Source organism: Neolamprologus brichardi, chromosome 12, assembly GCF_056152115.1.
Source record: "Neolamprologus brichardi isolate AB-2024 chromosome 12, ASM5615211v1, whole genome shotgun sequence".
Classification (NCBI taxonomy): domain Eukaryota; kingdom Metazoa; phylum Chordata; class Actinopteri; order Cichliformes; family Cichlidae; genus Neolamprologus; species Neolamprologus brichardi.
In genome coordinates, this window is record NC_142115.1 from 19,264,499 (window position 1) to 19,287,838 (window position 23,340).

The 23,340-nt window shown below is 41.7% G+C and overlaps 2 protein-coding genes across 3 annotated transcripts; one reads left to right on the plus strand and one right to left on the minus strand.

Annotated features, from left to right (window-relative positions):
• The first annotated feature begins 257 nt into the window (after positions 1-257).
• Positions 258-2,017, plus strand: LOC148100217 (uncharacterized). Its single transcript, XM_087849092.1, has 5 exons — positions 258-381; positions 808-1,119; positions 1,187-1,228; positions 1,329-1,434; positions 1,587-2,017. Coding segments are annotated over exons 1-5 (516 nt in total). The 5' UTR covers positions 258-326; the 3' UTR covers positions 1,588-2,017.
• A 1,319-nt stretch (positions 2,018-3,336) lies between these two features.
• rgmb (repulsive guidance molecule BMP co-receptor b) lies at positions 3,337-22,196 on the minus strand. Of its 2 annotated transcripts, XM_035905204.2 has the most exons (4): positions 22,113-22,196; positions 10,451-10,723; positions 6,295-6,842; positions 3,337-4,532 (listed from the first exon to the last, which is right to left on the minus strand). In XM_035905204.2, exons 2-4 carry the CDS (start codon positions 10,566-10,568, stop codon positions 3,774-3,776), a joined length of 1,425 nt encoding a protein of 474 aa, XP_035761097.2. In that variant the 5' UTR covers positions 10,569-10,723; positions 22,113-22,196; the 3' UTR covers positions 3,337-3,773. The 2 variants fall into 2 exon arrangements, with proteins under 2 accessions (XP_035761097.2, XP_006784231.2); XM_006784168.3 differs by lacking the exon at positions 22,113-22,196 and having other exon boundaries at positions 10,451-11,014.
• Between the last annotated feature and the right edge of the window lie 1,144 nt (positions 22,197-23,340).

Here is a 23,340-nt window from a genome sequence, read left to right on the forward strand (position 1 = left end):
TCCTCTGCTTTGTCCTTTCTCTGTAAATGCAGATGGTGCTTTACATGTGCAAAGCTCACACAGTCCTCCTGTCTCTTTCTCTCTGTCCCTGTGTCTGTGTGTGCATGTGTTTGGGTTTTGTGCAGGCATTTGGGTGGGGGCAAGGGGGTTCCATTGTTAGTATAAGGTCACAACAATGAGACATGTGAGTCCCCCACAATGCAATGCTCCTGCCAAAGCCAAATGGCATGCCCCCATTTAGCACACACATACACAAGCCACACAAACACATACACTAACGCACAGAACGATCAGTAATCATAAAAGTCACTCTAACTGAAGCTGACATGACTGAGCCATCCAGGGGTCTCTTTTACCTTCCTATCATCTATTTGTGGACAGGTAAGAAGTTTAAATATATTTTGAAATATATCTTTTGAATCAATATGAAAGAATAATTAGTCTTAAATGATCACATGAATCATAAATGTCCACAACACTGACTTTAAAGAAGGATTTCTAGGAGTTTGGTTTTAAGAGCTCTCCTCTGTAACTGTTGCAAGTCAATAAAAGTTAGTTTAATTATTCACACAGAAAATAGCAGGTAGGAATTAATTAATATTAGCTCCTGGAGTTACTACATCAAATTCAGAAATACATGTAGTACATATAAACATATCACCACTTTGATTATAAAACATATATGTGTGATAAGAGCTCAGCAACGAGAATAATTCATCACTGCAAAGATTCGCACACATCCCTCGCACACAACTTACCTCTGTTTTTGATTTTTTTATTTGATCTTCTGTGCTCCACCTGAATCAGGAGGGGTAGAGGGTGATGTGCTGGCTTCACTGGCACCTCCAGTTCACCTGTCAGGGGAGAGGCTTGGTTGGACCCTGCTGGTGTGCATTGTGAATGACTTTAGGAGAGGCCACTTGGAGGTCAGCTGGAGCTCAGCGTCAGAGGGTCACATGCCCACCACGCCATACAGCATCGCGTTAACCAGGAAGCACCATGTCCCCAATGTGGTGGCTGTTATCACTGTGACAACCAGAGACTGGCCATCATACAGTTGCTCAGTAAGTCGCAAGAGACACTCAAAAAGCAAGAGGAGACGCCGCATCACCTCATCAGGTAAAGATGAGTTCATGTGACCATATCTGTAAATTTGGAGCTGGAATTTCACATTTTATCTTTTCAGATCATCAAGACAAACTGTGCTATGAAGAAGAAAAAATTAAAGGTAAAACTTTGTTGTTGCTCAAAAATGAAAAAAAAAAAAAAAAACGCAATAAATTGACACATGAGGATATCTTATATTGGTCTGCATGGTTTGCTCTCAGGCATTGATGTGTGGACAAACACAGTGATTATCCTGGTTATGAGGCTGCTTCTCATGAAGATCCTCACCTTTGACACGCTGATGACCATTTATGTTGTTATTAAGTGGTAAGTACCATCATGCAGTACACAGATGTACCTTTGCATGCAGGCATGTCATTGATTATTATAAGTCTGTAAATCTTCTTGTATTTCTATGAGTGTAATTCATTTGATTTTATTTAATTATGTAAGTCTGAACGGAGTATTTGACTTTTCAGATCGATGGAAATGGGTTTCTCATGCAACATATGACCTTGACAAGGAAACTAACCTAGAGAGGATAACTGTTTCTGGTCTGAAGTCTTCATAGAGGAGTTTTCTTCACTAGAAGATAATGAGTATGTTCCCACTCATGTGGTTTATTTTAAGGACATGGTTTGACGGATTAAACGGGAAATGATCCATTGCCAGGATGACAGGAGTATGCTGTAACGCTTAAAGACGCGCCTTTTTCAGCCTTTTCACAGAGACATCCAGGTGTCGCTGCCTTTGGCAGTTGAAAACAGATCGTGTTTGTGAGGCCAAACCTGTTATCTGATCAAAAGCTAACCACAGACAGATGGCTTAATGCTTCTGTTAAATGTGTGTATGGGCTTCTGTGGGAAGGTGTGTGTACAGTCTCGCTCTTATTTAACTCTAAACTCCTGTGGGTGAATTTCAGCTCAAAGTTTGTTCATTTTTTTGTTTGTTTGTTTACTCATTAATACTGTTTTACTTTATTAGTATGTTCATTTTTCTTTTTATATTCCTGTGAATGTAAAATTAATAGACAGTAAAATCGAACTGTGTTGACTTTCATGTTTGTTCGCTTTGTTAAATAAAACACTCACACAGTTTATTTCCTTTTTTTTTTCCTTTTTTTGAGAGCCTTGAGTAACACACTGACATATCAACAGATCACCACTAGGTGGCAGTACAATCACATCTGACATTTTTTAAATTATTATTTAACAGCAAGAATATGGAGCTTAACTTCCTCTACGGGGCACTACGTTCATAAATAAGTTAAGTATTTCAACATTGATCAGTCACTCTTCACTCACACATGTTGTAAGAGACCACAATGCCAAAAAAAACCCCAAAAAACTGAGATGAACCAATATCGTCAAACAAACTTGGCGTAATTACAAAGAATGTTACATGTTCAAAAGGCTCACAGGCTTTTTTTAAAGGTAGAAACTTCTACCAGGTATCAAATTCTTAAAACACAACGCTGATGCAGAAAACACAGCCTAGCGTGATAAGGTTTCTTCAGTAATTTGCACTGTTTTCTCTCCAGTATTTTACATGTATCCCAACAAGGAGCAGCTTGTCAGTTCCAACAAAACCAATCTACAGTAGTAAGTTTAAAAACTAGGGAGAAAAAGACTCCGAGAGGGTGGAGGGTGCTGGTTTGGTGTTGAGTTTTGATTTTCGCTGCACAAGAAACAAAAAAAAGGAAAAAAAATATCTGTCTTTGGCTCAAATTATACGAATAATAAAAAAAAGTAGACTGAGTAAAAAACACGAGCCTGTAAAGTCACAGCGTCTTGGCAAAAAGGCGGGACTTCTTCTAACGCGAATCAGCTGAAATGAAAACACTTTGACACGTTAAAAGAAAAACACTGAAGCACCCACAAACACACAGACTCACACAAGCAGTCAAAGTCAGGCATGAGAAAAACAAAGTAGTACTGATGGCATTTGCTGTGACGAGTTTCAAAATACATTCAACAGAACAGCTCACATTACTTAAAATAAAATGCTGAAGCAAATCAGCTAGTACTTGTTGCACTTAAAAATAAATGACATCTCCTATTGTTCTACTTACTTTTACTGTGAAAGGATCCAAAACCAAATCACAGAGCTCCAAAGTTTGAGCTGGTTTTAATGGAGGACATGAAGTGAAAGAAAACAAAAAAAAACACTGATGTGGATTTGTGGAAAAAATTAAAATAAAGTGCATTTGTTAAAACAAACCTCATTCAAAAAAATCACATCAAATGGCACAAAAACAAACTTGACTCCATTACACTGTGCACTGAAGACAAAATGAACTATTTACAGTCAATTTAAACACACAGAGACATTTGTGTCATTGTCAGGTGCGTTCTATCCAAAGCTGAAGACAGATTGTAGAAGCCGTCGTGCCGTCTTGTTTATTTTATTTTGCATTTTTTACCTCCAGAGAGCTGATTCTCTTATAGTTAGTGACACCAGCATGTCCTGCGTCCACTGGGAGGTCTTTCACCTTTAAAAAAACATTAAAGTCCTAATAACTGTTCAGGCTGCTGGTTCCTCACTGCAAGAAACAGGTGCCAGTGTTAAGTATCAGTGCTCAGCAAAAAACTTCCAAACCATTTATTTGTAGTGCACACACATACCCAGACCTACACACATGCAGGCGCACACAAAGACTCCCACTATTACATCAACACAGTGCTCAGAAAACATGGCAGGAGCAGGGCAAGCCGTTTGAAATTTTGAGAATCAAAGTGTAAAGAGGAGGTGGCAAAACTGCGGGGGTAGATCCTCCAGCTGTCCCGGTGTGGATGGAGACTCTCCATATCCTTCTGCGCACTGTATGCTGCCACTGTGAAGTTAGCATCCCCGGTGGTCAGGAGGTCAAACACACAGGAGTGGAAGTAAATGTCCTCTACCTCCAGTTGCTCCCTGCACCGCTCCCTCGCCCCCTCCACACCAAAGACCTGCGTGGAGCCGTAGGCGGATGTTTGTGTCTGTGAGGAGTAGCTTGGCCGACGTAGCTGCTGAAGCTGCAGGCCAAGCGCAGGAGGGGAGACGGGCAGGGGAAGATGCCCCGCTTGGTCGATGCGCTCTGCGCTGGGGCAGCCGTTCAGGCAGAGCTGCAGGTCCTGGGTGGCATCGTAGGCCTGAGCCAGCTCCTCTGGGATCCGCACTGCCAGGGTCAAGTAGCGCCCCAGTTGGCGAACAATTACAGTCACGCCGATGTAGCCAGCGTGCAGCTCCACGTGGCGCCCTGGGCTGCGCTCGGAGATCCACAGAGCCCGGACCTTCCTGCTTGCTCCGTCTGCACCAGCAGAATTGTGCATGGGGTCGCCACTGCTCACGGTTCCATCATCAAAGGCAGCCGGAAGGTTGTCCGTGACGGCCTGGTAGACCCTCTGGTCCGTACAGCCCTCGTAGGGTTTGAAGATGATGGTGATCTATAAAGCAGCAGAGCATCAGGTAACTTAGAGGAACACTTCAAATGTGTTCAGTTTACAGTTATTGAGACATTTCATTCATTTCATTTTACATGATAGACACAATTGTAATCAAAAAGATGAATAGAGCAAGTAAATTCAAAGTAAATTAATCACCAACTAATTTAATAATTTCCTAATGAATTTCAGTGGCTTTTGGAGCCTGTCAATGAAATATCTTTAGCAAGCAGACTGCTAGTTGAACAAAACAGAAAATATGAATATAGCTGCACTTTGGTTGATCAGGAAGACAGAAAATCCTAATAATATAAATCATAAAAATAATAATAAGCAGCAGTTCCAACTATCTGGTTAGTTTAAACCTTTTAAACAAATGTACTCTGGTGTTTGATACATTTCCCTTTTTTGTGTTGTAACTGAACATCCTGGGGTTCCTAAAATTAAAGAGCCAATTTATTCAGTTTAGTTCATTTTATGCACTAAACTGTTAATAATTGAATCAAGAAAAAAACAATCTCATGACAAGCAGAAGAAATTTCCATCTGTCTGTTTTTCACAAATATCAACACTCACCCACTGCACAGGTCACCAACTCTCATCAGGCTACATTTGAGAAATGACTTAATGACTTTTTAACAAGTTGTAATTTGACACAGCTATGCAAACATGCTGACACATGCACGCACACGAACACACAGGCTGGCAGAAACACACACACACACACACACACACACACACACACACACACACACACACACACACACACACACACACACACACACAGGGATCCAGTGGTGAGTGGAAGCTGGAAGTGGTAGATGCAGGGTGTGGTGTGAGCATTACGGTTAGCACTAGCATCATAGTTCCGGTGAATGGCTGCTTTGTTCATATGACAGCCGTGAGGAATGAGACCTGGCAGGCCATTAAGCCTGGAGGGCCGTTAATGTGTGTGAAAGAGTGTGTATGTGTGCGTGTCTGTGTCCGTAATAATCGTGACTAATAACTTGCCCCACCTCTGACACAAGGTCAAACCTACAGCTCCAAAGTGTAGCAGCTGTACTATTTGCTTAATGCGTGTGTGTTTCTGCGAGTGTGTGCGTGACTAAGTGTATGCACGGGTGTGTATGTCCTTTAATAATTAAAGCTATCGACTGTGCTAGAAAGTGCAGATGATCGCGGGGAAACAACATTGCTTCTTTAACACCACAAAGATCACCTTGTGTGGCTCGTCATCCATTTAGTGGCGTGTGCCTGCGTGTGTACTTGTGAGTGAGCGTCTTCTGCACTGTGTCCTCTAAGACACACAGTGCCGTAAGCAGAGCGCAAGGAGTGCCACTCGTGAACTTATGAGACACACGCACAAGTGCTTGCAGACACACATATAAGTAAACAGTGGGTCCTTTCACACATCTCATTCCATGTTATTAAAGGTCAGGCTGTACGCAGCCATTAACCAAGTTAGGTTTCTAACACTGCTTCAGTCACAAGAGTTAAGAGTCACAAGATCGAGGCTGTTTGCCTTACACCTGTGAGTCTATGGGAGCGAGAAACACTCAGCATGAGAGTCAAGGAGAGCATGTTTTCCAGTTTGACTTTGATAAGATTTCTTATTCTGACGTGCATAAAAGTAGCTTGGACGTCATTATGGAAACCCAAACAAGAGATATATAACTAGACTGTTAACCCTGCTTGCACTTGTAAGAGTGTTTCAGCTTCAAAAATGGAAAAATAAGAGCCCAAAAGCCAGTTTCCGGTTCCTTACCTTATTGGTTGCTGTTGCACTGGAGCCAGGAACCACAGGAACATTAGTGACCTGCACTGAAAGGTAGTCGTTATCAATAAGAGGCCATGCTCCCTCCACTTTACAAGTCTGGAAGCTGTCCTTGAATGTCCTCAGGTGGGGGTCACCAAAGAGCCCACAAAACAGGTACCCAGCCCGAGAGTGGCCGTGGCTGTGAGTATGTGAGTGTGAGTGAGCGTGTGCATGGGATTGCGTGTGGGCGTGCTGAGTGCGGCTGTGATAGTTGCATGGCTCAAAGGGAATCTCGGGGTGTGTGGGAGAAGTGGGGCCATCTCTGGAGCAGTTTCTCTGGCTCATTAGGTCTGAGATGCCCAGAACAGCCGAGTGGAAGACCAGGTTTCCACGGCAGGCCTTTGCTGTCCTCTGAGTGCAGGCCGAGTACGCACGCAAAGCCTTGCAAAATTCAGTGTGAAAGCCATCCACCACAGGGTTCAGGTGGGAGGTCAGGGAGACAAAGTCGGTGGTGCACTTCTGGATACGACACTGAGGTGTGGCCACCTGGCACTGACCTGAAGAGGACACAGAGATAGAGTCTGGAATATTAATATATAATACACACATGTCTGATAATTTAGGCGTGAACTAGACATAGTTATGTCTCAGTGGAAGTGAAAAGGTTGTGCAATCACACAAGACTACCAAGGTTACGTGTGAAGAAAGCTTGGATTTTACGCACGCAATGATATGAGTCTTTTTACAGTCTAATAAAAACCTAATAAAACTAGAAAAAGAACCAGCTGTTGATTGAAAGTCTGGATCAATCATCAGTGCCGCTCTGTGAGCATAATAAACCTGAAGTGTAATAAACCAAAGAGCAACTGGAGAGAGGGAAGACGAAGCATGTTTTACCACAAGCAGTGAGATAAAAGTGCCCATACAGCCAAGGAGCACACAGCATATAGAGCATTATAGACAAAGGGAACAGGGCAAAGCAGCTGTGCTGTGAATACAAACACAACACAGTGACTTTTTGAAGCTAATAATCTTCGTCAGCAAGGTGCTGAATAATTGTGTTAGTGATCCTGGGCGGCTTCTGCAGAGGAAAAACATAATCAAAAATGCACCTCGTGTAGCCATCAGAAACAGATTTCCCTGATGTTTTATCTTTTTCTGCGTTTCTAAATGTAACGAGGGTCAAAGTCGCCTTTTATATCATAGATCATCGGAGAGAGAGAGAAAGATAGAGCGAGAAAGAGATTAGAGACCAGACCTAATGCATTAGTCACAACGTGCTCCAATTAGATTAGGCCAGAGAGAGAGAGGCTCTGCAGTGTATGAGCAGCTACACACACACACACACACACACACAGCAATAGCTATCTTAGAAAGAATGCTGCTTGTACTTCCGTTAACCACACACAGTCGGTGATCTTTAGATGATGGTCTCTTAATGGCCAAGAAAAGGCCGAAAGTGCAAGAGTTTTTACAGAAACGATCACTCAAACGTTACTCCATCACTTAACCAGCTGGCAGCACACGTCCGCTATTCTCTGTCGATTTATCTGATTTTAGAGCATGAAGGAGTGTGATGCCACCAAATGGGGGCAGTAAAGCTCTGAATTTTGCTATTCGGGGTGCAGGTACGGACCCTGACTCACACCGCGCTTTAGAATCTTTCTCCTAACTGTTAAATACTGACACCAACCCACAGACACACACACACACACACACACACACACACAGGCTGCCTCCTATGCCAACCACCGCTGCACAGACAGGTCTGAGTACTGAGGACACATTGTGTCTTTGACTGGTGCACCAACAGCCTCCTTCTTTCCCTCCAATCTAGCCTGCAGTACCCAAATGCGACTCCCAATCTAATCAGAGCACTTTGTTCTCTTTCAGAAGTTATCAGGATCATGAGCTGCTGCACAAAAAGCACTTATTCACTAATATTTTCTCCGAAGGATAACTTAGCGAGAAGCAAGCTGACCCTCTGACGGCAGGGCTCTGGCATTAAACCAATCGATCTGCAAAACCTTACTGACGGAAAGCTTCTGTTGAAGTTTACACCACTGTGTCGGTCCCATGCTGACCCTGCACTCTGACCTCTCGGAAATAAAAACTAGGATTTCCATATGATGCTTAATAATGTTTGTAATATTTACACGTTACATATTAAAACACAATTTTCTTATTTGCTTCTGAAAACATTCATGTGATCTCCTTTGTAAACAGTTTCTCTAAATTAGCATATTTTTTGCCAAGTAAAGCCGAGGTGATGAATACTCCGGTGGCTGGCAAATACTATTAAGAGGAGAATACACAACTCCTCGTGTGTTTAAAATTGCCTTCAACATTGCTCCTTATCCTCTGTCTTCCTCGCATTCAATATAATCCCACAGGACTTGAATCTTCTTCTCTCTCATATCTTCAGTTTTCTCTCTTTTTTTTCTCCTTTGTAGCTTCAATCACTTGCCTCCTTCAGCACTATTCTGCTTTCAGCCCCCTCAGCCTCATTCCCTGGCCAGCCTCACCTCCTTACTGCCTCTCTTCCTGAGGCACCTTCTCTACCATCAGACAGAGGTCATAAGATCAACCAGCTGAATCTCAATGGCTCGGTTTAGAATTTTTTTTTTTTTTGCCTCCCAATCTCGCTGCCTTCAACTCCTTTGATCTCTGGAGATCAGGAAAGGATCTACTGGGATCATTTCTCAACCAAGGGAATAGCTCCAGAAGTGCTTATTGATCACCTTGTTGTGTGCACTCTCTCACACGCTGAGCTCAAATCACACAAACACCCTTTCCATAGCTTTAAGCTGCAAAGCTTTACAGGAGCTCACTCCAGCGTGCACTCTCTCTGTCGTCGGCCAGACACTGTGAACAATAGTCAACAATTCAGACCCTCCTTCCTCCCTGCCTAAACAGACACATGGGGCTGACAACAAAGAAATGTATCTAAAATACCCCAAAACATGTACAAGTTTTAACAAATAAAACATTCTGTTTGGCTCGACAAATTAAAAAAAGAACAAACAAAAAAACACATTCTTTCCAGGTGACGCACGTGCAACATAGGTGCCAAGAGGGTCTTTAATGTGAAGTGGGTCTCTCTCTGTGTTCCCATTTTGTCCGACTGCCTGCGCTGTGTTAAACTAATTACTGGAGGTGTGACTGCTCTACAGACAGCCGACCCCCTGCACAGACAAAAACACTCAGACTCAGCCAGATTTGATTTTTTTTAATGTATTTTTTGCTGCCTTTTTGCACCAAATGTAAAATGCTTCTGTATCTTTACGAGACAGAAAATGACCAGCAAACAGTTTCACAAAAAAGTAAAGACCTCTGCAAAGCCACAGAAAACAGAAGTATGTCAAAACTGTCACATTTGAGTTTAGTGTCAGAAATCCTTGCAGACACCTTGTTAACGTCCAGTTAACAGGCTTTTCATTTATTAAATTCATTGGGGTTTTTTGTTGTTGTTGTTTTTCTAACAAGCCTTGGATCATTGTAGGGGTTTTAAAAGATAAACATCCACAAATATAAAGAGAAATATGTTGGACATTGAAGAATATGTTCTCAAATTAGATTATCTGATCCCGTTTCTTACAATAGACATTATTAATCAGCATCAGCTCAACATTACATGTTTATTTAGGTTTGGCCAGATTTAAATCACAGCACAACTTCTTTTTACATTTTATGATGTGCAGCGGTGGAATAGATTGTTTTGTTTGTTTGTTTTTTCTGTAAATGAGTGCACTAAAAGAATTGGTTTATATGGACAAGAAGAGAGGTAGCTCGCTCCTGCCTTCTCTCCCCCTCCTCCATGAGCCATTAAGAGGCAGACAGGAGAATGACGGCCCAGGAGAGAGGAGAAACTCGATCCGTGCTCAGACTGCTGCACTGCCGCTTTAGAGAGAGCCATTGTCAGGCAGCACTGGGCCCAACACAAGGATCAACCGCACAGTGATTACAAATGCTTAATAACTAACAAAGTGTTTCAATCACCATCAAGTGATGGCGACTGAAAAGAAATGTTGTTACTATGGTTATAGCTGATGGAGTCCGCAGTAATTAGTTCATCACTGAATATGAAAGTAGATAAATTACAGATCAGTTGCTACTGTGACCCAAAGAGACTGGGTGTTGCAGTGTTGCAAGTGTGATTAGTTACCTATGTGAGCACCGCAGCACAGAGCGATGATCAGCAGTAGAAGCGGCCGGAAGCGGCGCACCATAGACGGGGAGGTGAGGCGCTCAGCCCCGCGGCAACAGCATCCGGCTCTCCCCATCCCCGTCCATGCAGGGCCAGGAGGGGAGAGTGGACAGACCTCCAGAGGGCGAGGACGGGTGGTGTCCAGGCCTTCTCACTACTTCTTCTGCCCCTTCTTCTTCACTCTTCTCTCCTTCCTCTCCTCCACGGGTGCGCAGGGGCATTAAAACACAGCTGCTCCGCGGAATGCAGGGCGGAGGGGGAGGTGGAAAGGCACAGAGAGGAAAGAAAATACAAAGTACAACCAGAAGTCACTTCGTCGACACTTTTACTTTTTTCTCTCCTATACAAATCCAAACCCCACGTGATTGGAGTGCGCTCCCGCTGCAAGCCGGACTTTTGCCTTGATTACGATCACTCTCCTCTCTCGTCCAGAACACGCACAATCATATCCCTCCCTCCCTCACCGGCCAGGCGGAGGTTTCTCCTGCTCTCCTCCCATTTCACTTTCTCCTCCTCCTCCTCTCCCACCCCAGCAAATCAATAGAGAATCAACCAAACCCTGCTGGCGGAAAACCCGCCTATACCACATTGATAGAGAGAGAGAGAGAGAGAGAGAGAGAGAGAGAGAGAGTATATAAAATAGGACAAAAACAAATAAATAAAAATCTGATAAAAGTTATGAAGTCTAGGTAAAGCAGCACTGTATAAACTAAAATAATAATGAGCTTATTGATTTATTCAATTCACTATTTAATTGCGCACGAACAGCAAGAACATTGGAACAAAACACAAAAGGACGTCGAACATTTGACGATGAACAAAAATGTTATTCAGAAAAAAATCTTAACTCATGTTTAAAATGTAAAAGGAATAGAAATACTAATGCAAACATGTTGCAAAAATAAGCAATTAGTGACGTCAAGCAAACAACGTCAAATAAGTTTGCTAGACTTTTAACCTTTTCCTTCCTTGCAGCAGTTTCCTTTCACTCTCCGCATTTGCAACAAACTGAAAGATACATAAAATGTAAGTATTCGGTTATGTGAGAAGGGAGGCTATTCAGTAGCTGTGGAAATGTTAACGGATTTTACAAGGTGTAATTAGAATGGCATTCATTCACAGGTAAATACGCCTCTTAAGAGTAATAATAAAATCACGTTTTATATTTTAGTACTGATAGGATTTATATCATTATTAGTACTTCTACAGTTTGCACAAATACAGATAAGTGCAAACAATTTCCCTTTTATTTTGTATGTCTATTGTTTCTCAAATCCCACATCAAATAAGTGTTTAAAAATTAACCACATTACACTCGAAATTCTCCAAAAGCATACCTCTTAATCTCATAAGACATATCCAGCCTACTCTATTCGTTCCCCATGGCTATGATAGAAATCATAAATCATATAAATCCAATTATTAAACTCGGGGATATACAGTATTGTGCAAAAGTCTGTCTCTATATTTTTCCAGGCTTTTTTGTGATTTTTTATAAAGTGGTCTTGAGCAATGCTTCTCCAGGCTTTCTAAAGATCTTTCACAGTTTTGATTTGTTTTGGACATTTTCTGCTTTTTTACTTATTTTCACTTATTTTCAGGTATAGTCCTTACACCTGATCATTTGTTTGTTTGTTTGTTAAGCAACTTAACACTGACCTATGAATCATTCAAGCACAAACTGGTATCTAACACCAGTGTAGTGTCTACACTTAAACTGTAACTTTAGACACTTGGAAACTAGCAGTTCGATTCAAAAACACAGCATTTGTTTTAATTTCTTTATTTGACATGATGTGCTGTGTGTCCTTAAATTTGGGGATTTTTTTTAATGAAACTGCACAAGTGAAAGACCTTATAAATGATCTTCAGCAGACGAAAAGTATCTAAAGTCATGTCTTTAAGAAACAGGAACAAATCCAGCAAAGACCTGATACAGGACCTGACAGATGCATCTGACCCTGCACGCCATCCATCTACTGTTTGCTTAAGTCTCATCAGAAATGGATTCAGTGGAAGGGTGGCTGTCAAGAAGCTATTCTTAAGAAAGGGAAACCGAGAGAAAAGGCTGAGGTATGCCAAATTACACAAAAACTAAAGACTCAAGGCCTTTGCACAGTATTGTAATTAATAATTAATTAATCAGTGAAATTAGCTGGATATTTTATTCAGTCTGTATTCACTGACACAGTGGCTTAGTCCATGCTTGAGTTTTTATTTTGTGCTTCCTAAGAATTAAACAAACTGAATGGAAAAACATGTAGCGTACATTAAACTTGATTTAATAAGTTTGTATCCTTCCTTACTGTATTGGAAAAAATAAAAAACAGACACAGAACTAAACACAATGCCCAGATGACGTCTGTAACACACCGTCCAAACATGTTCCCACCAAAACCATCGTAATGCTGTAAAGTAAAAAGAACAAAACTGCCGAAAGTTCAGGAGGGAGTGTAAAAAGAGATAATGACAGCCACTAAATATATGCAAAGTAACTTGTGCCTTGCTATCTTTATTGTTCCAGCTGTAATTCATGAATGAATAACTTTCTGAAGGTTGTGGATTTAAGATCTTTAATAGCAACAAAAAAAGAAAAAAAAATTGAAACTGAGCCAAGCCTGCTTTTTCACGTAAAGTTTACAGTTTACAGTTTACAAGCACCGAAGCATCTACAGTTAGATAATTTTTTACTAAGTCTGCAAATCTACCCTGTGTTTGTTCTCTGTCCGTACGTGCAGGGCTTCCTGGTGTAATCTTCTATTATCTATTACGTTCTGCCAAACTCTACAACCCTGGCTTCAACCTGTTTATATGGATGCGAGTATAAGCAAGCACTCATCAAATAACCCTGCTCTGTGGCTACTTTATGTGCTGTGTGTCAGAGCAGCTGTAGCATGAATTCACTCACGGCCACTCTGAATGCGTCTCTAAACTAAACACAGAAGTCATGAAGATTTTACAGTGAGTGTGGTCAGGGCAGATAATGTGTGTCTGATTTTTATAACGTGCACGCTGCTGGTGAGGAAGGCTGTCTGAGATGACCGAGGAGATCTTGTAACATATTGCTTTGCAGTATGTGTATGTTCATACTTTTTAACTAATTTTGGCATACTACACAAAAGCATATGTATCTATGTGTAGTACGTGCATGCATATTTAAAGAAAAATTAAAGGGGAAAAAACAATGTAAAGTGTAAGAAGAAAAGCTTGAATTCACCTTGGAGTTGAGTCCAGAAGTCATACATTTCTGAGTCTCTGATCTTCCAAAAGATATTTTCTCATTTGATGTTTTGATGATGGTGGTTGAGAGAGCTAGTTTAAAATATCCCATAGGTGCTCATTTCGACTGAGATGTGATGAGTGTGATACATAAACAGCATTTAATTGACTTGATTTCCATCAATATCAAATCGTTTAGTGACCCCCCTCATGTCTGGTGGATGGGGTTATTGTCACTATGAAAGAGACCACTCTTACCAGGAGAGACATATTACATCATAAGATAAGACCAGTGTTGGGTAAGTTACTTTAAAATAGTAACTTAGTTACATTACTAGTTACTTCTATCAAAAGAAACTCAGTTACTTCAAGTTACTCGTTACTTTCAAAGTAACTAGTTACTAGGGAAAGTAACTTTGGTTTTACTTAGAATTCTCTTGTTAATGTGTTGCTTCCACAACTTTGCCAGTCTTCTAGCTTGCTTACTAGCCACAAGTGCACTGTGCCACCTACCAATAGAAAGGAGAAGATAATGTGCATATTTCCACGAGAGAAATCCCATGCCTGGACCGTCATTGACCGCTGCCATGATTCTAGCCTACGTCACAGCGTCATGTGTGCCTTTTACATCCAACACAAAAACTGCAGTCGTGATGCTTTGATTGTACTCAACTTACTGTACTGTAACTCGGAAATTCTGCCTTCTGAATAGGAAGATGTAGGTAACACCAAACTGCAGATGAGCTGCATACAGGGCTGGACGGGGACAAAAAATCGGCCCGGGCATTTTGACTAGAGACTGGCCCACCATTATAGGAAAAATCATAAAGCCTTTGAATGAAAACAAACGCTGTTGTGACAGTGATGTACACTGTTTTGATGGTATATATGCATCAATCGTTTGTTGTAAGATTGAGATAATTATTTTTTAAAAGCTAGACATTTTAAATGAGAATAAGAAAGAAAAGTATTTCTTTGTGCCCACCTCTCCGTGTTAATGCCCTACCTGGCCCCCCTGGCAAAACTTTCCTAGATCCGCACCTGCACAGTTACCAGCTGTCAACTACCTAAAAAGGATCCTGGGGTTATCTGTCTCTCAGAAAAAGTTCATAACTTCCCTTCAACTCATTTATGTCACCTAAAAGGTAAACCTGTTTCTCCATCACCTGTTCAGCTCTGATGATTCAGTAAGGACATCTCCTGGTTTCATCTTCATGTTTCCCTCTCACCAGATAACCAAACCGATATCATGACCAGCAGCTTTTTTTGCAGCTGTGGCTCCAGCAAACATCAGCTGATACTAGAAATTAATATTAAATCAATTCTAACAACAGCTGATCAAGCTTAAAAGTGCTGCTGTTGTTTAGCGCGACATCGGCTGGTTTCCTATTTCTGGCGCAAAGTGGGCGATAAACAAACATGAGAGCCGATCAGCTGATCATTGATCAGTTTTCATGATTGAAGTAGAAACGGGAGAGGGAGGGGGGAGAATGAAAGAAGAAGAGGCAGCTGTGCAGCGTAAAGACAGAATAACTCCAGCTTTGTGCCTTTTTCATTGTAGCTGAATTACGGGACAAACTGTTCCTTTTCGCCTCAATAAGAAACGCGTAATATTTTCTCTGAATACCAGACGGGACGGTTGGCAACTCTAATAACTTATGAACAAAATAAAGTTCAACATCATTAACTTCATAGCACCCACCCAGCTGTATAGAAACTCCGTCATGCTAGCTAGTACGCAGTATGGAAAAAGTCAGAATAACGAAAATAAACTCCACCTAAACTTGGTTTATATCTGACCCAGATAGACTACAGGTCACAACTTCTTACCTGAAGTTCAGTTCACACTTGGACCGGCGGCCGCCTCGGGTCTCTTTTCCTTCTGCGTCCCCTTTCCCTCATCCACCTGCTGCCTCCACCACTTGCTAATGTTACAGAATCTGTGGTGGAAGCTCCGCGATAGCCACCACACGAAGTAACGAGTAACGACCCTATCTAAATCCCAGTAACGACTAACGCGTTCCTGATTTTGGCATAATAACTAGTTACCGTGCTCGTTACCACAATAATAACGTAGTTACTGTAACGCGTTACTTAATAACGCGTTAGTCCCAACACTGGATAAGACTGTTATGATCACTCATAACAGTCTTGCACTGATTTGTATCGAACCTTAACTCTTAGGGGACAAGTGGACGCAGATCAGCAGTGAATTTTAGCAGTACCACAAGATCCCTGTGATATAGAAGTCTCAAACAGAGACTTTTGAGCAGGAGGTGTTATCACATGGTTTCATGATCACTGACATTGACATTTATTAGTGGTAGTGTTTTAAGGTACTTTATGGTAATTCAAGTATTGCTGTTGTGATGCTATTTTATACCTCTACTCCACTATATTTAGAAGCAAACGGCACTTTTCCACCATCCACCCACTTTCTTCTGCTTATCCGTTTCAGGGTTGCAGTTGCCCTCATCAAAACTGTCATAGCGTGAGGTCACAGTCTGTCACAACGGAGAAACACTAGTTAAGCAGACATACATCTTTTATCAGAAGCTAGAGTATTCAGGGAGAATCCACTCAGGCATGGGAAGAACATGCAAACTTCCTACAGACGGACCCCAGTCTGCAGATTTGAACCAAGGACCTTAAGTACTGTGAGGCAACTGCCCTAACCACTGCACACCACTGTACAAATCCTAAATAGTTACTTTCAAGAATAAAAATGACTTACAAAATATAACACATTAGATTTAGATTGAACTGCCCAAGACCATAAGCAGCTTAAAACAGAAAGAAAAATGTTGGCTAATCTATTTAAGTTAGCTGTTAAGTTGCTGGCTATAATATATAAATAAATAATTCCATAAAATTATTTTAAAACTTAAAAACATCTATAGCCCATATATACCTTGGTACATTAGACAGCGCTCCTCGTTACCATCAAAACACCAAATGAGGTGAATTCTTTTGGAAGACTGGTGTTCATCCTGCCAGCAGAGCCTGGCTAAAACTGTTTTAGGGCTCCTACTGGTCCAACATCCTGCTAAGACCCATAATGTTATTTAACTGTAATTTCCCACCCAGCTGTACATCCTGGATACCTATTATGACAGAAATTAAACAAGCAGTGTTTTTGACAGTAGAACAGCCTCCTGACTGGCCGGTCCGTCTGTGATGCACCTCTCAGCAGGATGAAGCACGCAAGGTGAACATTTCATTTATGCTGACACACGGAGCACAGACTGGTTAATTCAATTACATGTGCGCATATCTGGTGCTTTTCATCTAAGACCAGTGTTGGGGAGTAACGGAATACATGTACCGCCGTTACGTATTTAAAATACAAAATATGAGTAACTGTATTCCGTTACAGTTACCGTTTAAAAAGGTGGTATTTAGAATACAGTTACTTTGTTGAAATAAATGGATTACACGGCGGTACTTTCCTGTTTCATATTGTTTCGGGTCAGGACTGTTTGGGTTTTGTTTGACAGCTACGTTCTGTTGCTCCAGGCGGCAGCGTTACGGTTGCCATGGTTACATGGTGACGCTCTCTCTCTCTGTGTGTGTTTCCTGGGTGAGAGAGCGCCTGTTGTTGTTGTTGTGCTAAGCTAATAGGCAGAATGCTACAGGTATAGCTCTAAAGAATGTAGCATCATAGGCAGTGTAGTCTGTGCTGCAGGGAGAATGGACTGCCATACACGTTATGTGTCTGTGAGCGAGGGAGGGAGAAAAAGGAAAAGTACGAGCTGTCATCGAGCAAAAACGGGAGCTGGAAGCATGTAAATATAATAATAACCACTGCAGCCAAGAAGAGAGCCTGACGAGCCCAGTTGTAAGTAAGCTATTAAGACTCGACTGTACACCGTGTTCGTGTTTTCCTCCAAAAACAATAAGTTCTGTTGGAGCAGCCTTTCAACGCCTCTCTCTGTCTCTCGCTAGCAAAGTTGACCCAGACAACAAAGTAAAGCTAGTTTTCGGCTACGAGCCCGACACAGAACCCACCGTATTAGCCAGAGGTCCCTTTACTACGGTTCAGAGCCGCGGACCTTCAGTAACAGTAATAAATCACAGCAATAGTACGTTCATGTAGTTGTAAACAGCATGATAATATATTAAGTAATCCAAAGTATTCAGAATACGTTACTCTCATTGAGTAACGTAACGGAATACGTTACAGAATACATTTTGGGGCATGTATTCTGTATTCTGTAATGGAATACATTTAAAAAGTAACCTTCCCAACACTGTCTAAGACTAATTTCACATTTAATTCTAATGACCCATCTGCCATACACACACACACACACACACACACACACACACACACACACACACACACACACGCACTTGTTTTCAAATCTTCCAGAAATGGACTCCATATAATACTTAAAATCACATTTTGAACCTCAAAATTGCCTTTAAATGAATGAGGAGCAGGATTTGGTCCCCACTAATATAGTAGCATACCAATTTTTGGTCCTCACAAAGATGTTTAAACAAGTACACACACACACACACACACACAAAACACAGGATCCTATTCATAAACATTAATTCTATATTCTGTACTAATTCATTTAATCAATTACACCACAGCTGAGACCAGAGATCTGAGCACACCAAAATTAACTCACCCCCCTCCACACACACACACACACACACACACACACACACACACACACACACACACACACACACACACACACACACACACACAGACACACACACACACACTTTGTCCAGTAACACATGCATTCACACACCCGTCCATGAATGCATGTGTTACATACAAAGGCCATCTGTTTCCAAACTTCCAGCTTGTCTTCACCTCCACACCTCTGCCTCCCATCTCCACTTCTGCCTTTCTCCACCTCCGCCTGTACCTCTCTACTGCAAACAGCCTATCATTCAACAGCTCGCACCACTCACCATAATACACCTGTGTGTTCATGTGTGAGTGTGCCAGAGTGTGTAAGCCTTGACAGCTCGCATTGTTGCAAACGCATCAAAGGCACGATATCAAATTACTCCCACACTTGTGCATTTTTTAAAGCCATCAATGTAAAATTAAACCCTTATTTTCAAAACTCAACAGTTTAAAGTGAAAAGCTCATGTTTTCAGCACACACACACACAAAAATACAGCTGTATATTATAAATATATTATCGATTATTTTTTGTGTTTTACCTGCAGGGTGTTGCTGTGCACGTTATCTTGAAACACATACGTTACATGGCAGCATCAGAATGATGAAACTCTAAGTACTTGCATGCATAAATTCGCCCATTTACACAAACATATCATCTACATATGATTTAAATCTTACATTCAAACATGAGATCATAGGCTGGAGTGGAGCAGCCAGGGATTGAACCACCAGCCTTCTAACTAATGGTTGATCTGCTCTACAGTCTGAGCCAGTTTAGAAAAGCCGAATAGCATTTTAAATGAGTTGGAATATTTACATGTTTTGAAGGGGTTAGGAGGCTATTATAAAGTCAAATGTGGAAGCGGAATCAAGTGTATTATAATTTGTGTGAGGGCATCACGCTCTTTTATTAAAAACAACAACAGTGTCACACAGTGAAATGATCAAATGATGCCATGAAAACACTGTGAAATACAATCAGACAGCATTATGTAAAAACAAAAACAAAATTGGACTTAATCACATTCCACCACTTCACCGTACGCAGCATTGTAATAAACTGTGCCCTTCTCATTCTCTGTGCCAGCCACCAAAGCACACACACAAAAGCTCCACACACCTGATTCCTGACTCATAGATGTGTGGTAAAGGTAAGAGGAGCGCACAGGTGTGTGTGTGTGTTTGTATTCCTGATGTGAGACGATAACAAAGCAGATAAAATCCAGCTATCAAAGCCTCTCGTAACGCAAGTGGAAACCAAATCCTTTAATAGCCTTTTTGATAGCTGTTTCTCTCCCAGGCCGAACTCATGTTGTGTTTTACCTGAGTTGGCCTTATCAGACCATCCTGTGTCTGCCCACTCACAAAAAAAAGAAAAGGCAAATGAGGCTGAGGGTGGTTTCAGGTGCCTCAATGCAGAAAGTGTCAGAGTGGAGAAAAGCAAGAACTGTTATCGTGGGGTAAGTTTATCTTTTTAAAATGCTGAAGAGAAATGTAACGTCATCAGAGAACTCAGATCAGCGGGAGGGAATTCCTTTAATGGAGGCCAGAGTGGGAGATTATCACATTGATGCTTCTCTCCTTACACTCTCAGCCCCGGCCTCTTTATCCCCGCACAGTCCGTTGATGTGTATTGACTGAGTGGCATTAGCATAAAACCAAAATAAAAAACCTGCCTTCCGTTCTCTCGCTCTCTCTTCATGCTTTCTCTGTGCTTTCTCTTTTGGGAGAGTTACCCTACCTGCATAAGTACAGCTTTAAGATACATTTACTTTATTAGCATTTTTTAAAACTTCCTTATTTTGTATATATAAAATATTACGCCATTGTGGCATTGATCAATCTATTAAAAATGTAAAGATAAGATAGCTTCACTATTGAAATGTGGTTTAGATTTGAAGCATGCCTCACCTCCCCACACCCCTTTTGTTTTGCAACTGTTCATACTCATAATGGAAGTGGTGATGATGGTAGTAATCATGGACATATGATTATTTATCATTTATGATCGCAATTTTATATGAGCAACATGAAAGAATAAATCCATTCTGCCTTATATCGATGGCTTAGACTGCTGGTGGTGGTGTCATTTTCTTGGCACGCTTTGGCCCCCTTACTACAAACCAAGTATTGCTTCAATGCAACAGCCTACCCAGGTATTGCTGCTGACCAAGTTGATCTCTTTATGACCACAATGTATCAATCTTTGGATGGCTGCTTTTAGCAGGAATACGGATCATGTCAAAAAGGTCCAATCATTTCAACCCGATTTCTTGAAGCTGACAGTGAGTTAACTGAACTCAAACAGCCTCCACAGTTCCTGGATCTCTATGCAATAGAGCACTTTTTGGATGTGGTGTAATGAGAGATTCCTATTACAGATGTGCAGCTGACGAATCTGCAGCAACTGTGTGACTCTATCGTGTAAATATGGACCAAAATCTCTGAGGGATGTTTCGAGCACCTTTTTGTATCTTCCAACCCCCTACTGTAACTAATACTGTAACTAATCAAATTACTGGTGGGAATATAATATGTGGAATGAAATAATGTCCTAAAATGCATAAGCACACTAATAGATAGCATGGCTTTCATATTACAAGTCTGTGGATGCCACTCTTAGATGGCAAAGATATTTTTAGACCAAGTTATAAGTTCTTAGGGATGTAAATATTTCCTCAACTACTGCTGCTGCTTAGTTTGTGTTCATTAAAGCTCAAATCTATATATCAGCATTTTAGCCCAGATTAATTTTAGATCAAAACAAACACTGGCGTTCGAAATATGGACTTTCTAAACACTCGTGTTATCAAATGTTTTCCTGCTCCACTGGGACACGAGCCTGTTCTAGTGATTTTTCATTTTTTTTCTTGCCACAAATGGAGTAAGAAAGATATCATGGATAAACCTCAGATAAACAAACAAGAGAGTTTTGTCCAATTCACACATTCTTTTTTCTGTTTTCTTCATCATTTTCTCTCTTCCTTTCACTCATCTATCATTTCATCCTTTGTGTAAAAACATCTGAAGCCACGCAGCTGCATCAGACGACGCGGTGACAATGAAGCCTCTGTTTTCTCTGGGCAAAAACACGCACATTTGCACACGCAGAGCAGTGAAGAGGAAACAGCTGAGGGATGTAATAGGGCAGATGAGGATCATGGGGTTGCAGTTTGGTTTGGGTCAGGGTGAATGTTTGGCAGCTGCGAGACAAAGACGCGCTATTTAAACTGCCTCTCTCTCGCCTCCAGCTCGCTCTGCAGCTAAACTTGTTTTGTCAGTCGGTTTGCCAGCTCGCATTGACTTAAAAAAGCAGAGGCCTTGTGATTCTTGAGCAATCATTTCAGGATAAAGAGACACGCTTTTGTGCACACCAGCGCAGCGCTTCCAAAAACTGGGAAATTTTAAAGCCTGTGAATCTAATCATAGTGATAATTGTTCTACTACTTTGATCCCGTTACACACCCATACACACAAGCATATCACTCATCTATCTCCCTGTCTCACACACACACACACGCATCCAAGTTTCTTTGATGGGTTTCCACACATGAATATAAATGTGCAACACTGAAGCTTCTCAGATATGTTGAGTCTTGTGGTTACAGATGGTCAGCTTACACCTACTGCTGGGCCGTGCACATCATCGAGTGGTAGACACTAACCTCCATCAACACACACACGTACAGAGAGAAAAGACATGGGCATCTATAAATCACTCACACACCCAAGCCATATGCTCATACCTGTCTGTAGCCCAAACACAGGTGAGCCCCTCACATTCCAGCAGCTCGTAACCTGACGGAGATATAAGAGAGAGAGGGTGAGAGGGTGGAAAAGCCTGGTCTCTTTCCTTTATCCAGCTGTGAGTGCCTCCCTCTCTTCTCCTCCCATCTCTTCCCCTTGGGATAGAGTGCTCACAAAGTGGCAGATGGGTGGGATGCATTATGCATAGACTATTTGGGGGTTGGAAGGGTTCTGTGTGTGTGTGTGTGTGTGTCTGTGTGTGTGTGTCTGCGCGAGTAGTCAGTCCATGGGGAGTAGGCTGCGGAGTCATTATAGATCTAATGGTTGTGTTTTAGATGCTGCACTGTGCCAATCTCATTTGAAGTGCAAAAGCCAAATGAGTGTGAAGCGTTTCATTACTCATGCTCTGTGTGCGCTCACTTCCCCTCAGTTTGAGTGAGACAACAGATCAGCAACGCTGTCACAACTTCCTGACTGACATTTTGGAGCAGTCTATGTAAATATACATGTGTGCACATTCGCGTGTGTGCTTTGAGGGACATTTAAGGTGGATGTTGGAGCAACTGGATTGGGTTCTTTTGTTCTCCACAGTCATGGATCTTCTGCCTCCTTGCCCATGTAGACCTCATGTAGACATTATTTCCCTAATTACTGTGATTACCACACGATGAGGCCAATGTATCATAATGCTGTGTAATTATGCAATCAATTGTGAACTAACAAGGCCTCCTCAGGCATAGGTAATGGATTTTAGGCAGACAAGCTGAGCTGAGGCATGACTAATAAACCACTGGTACTTATAATTAAAAGCTTTTCTAGAAGGAGGTTCCCTCTCACACATGGCAGAAGTTTGAATAGCATTTGGCAATGACGAGAGAGAAATTCAGCAATTTGTCACACCCCCATCAACATCAAGGTCTCTCTTGGGCCATTTACTTCTGTGGGAGTCAATGAGGAGAGTATAAGGTGGACACTCAGAAGAGAAGAAGGGAGCTTGTTAGCTGATGGAGGCAGAACCGGGTGCAGCAAGAGAGGCAGCACCAATTTAAGCAGACAAACAGCAAGAGGAAGGAGGGGTGGGGAGGGGGGGGGGGGGGTGCAAGAAGGTAGAAAACTGAGCGAGAGAACAATGGAGACAAGACAGAACAAGAGAGAGCTAGCAGGTAGTGGGTCTCTGGAGATTCATTAGGCTTGTCAGAAATTCTGGCTGTGAATATGCTTGCACAG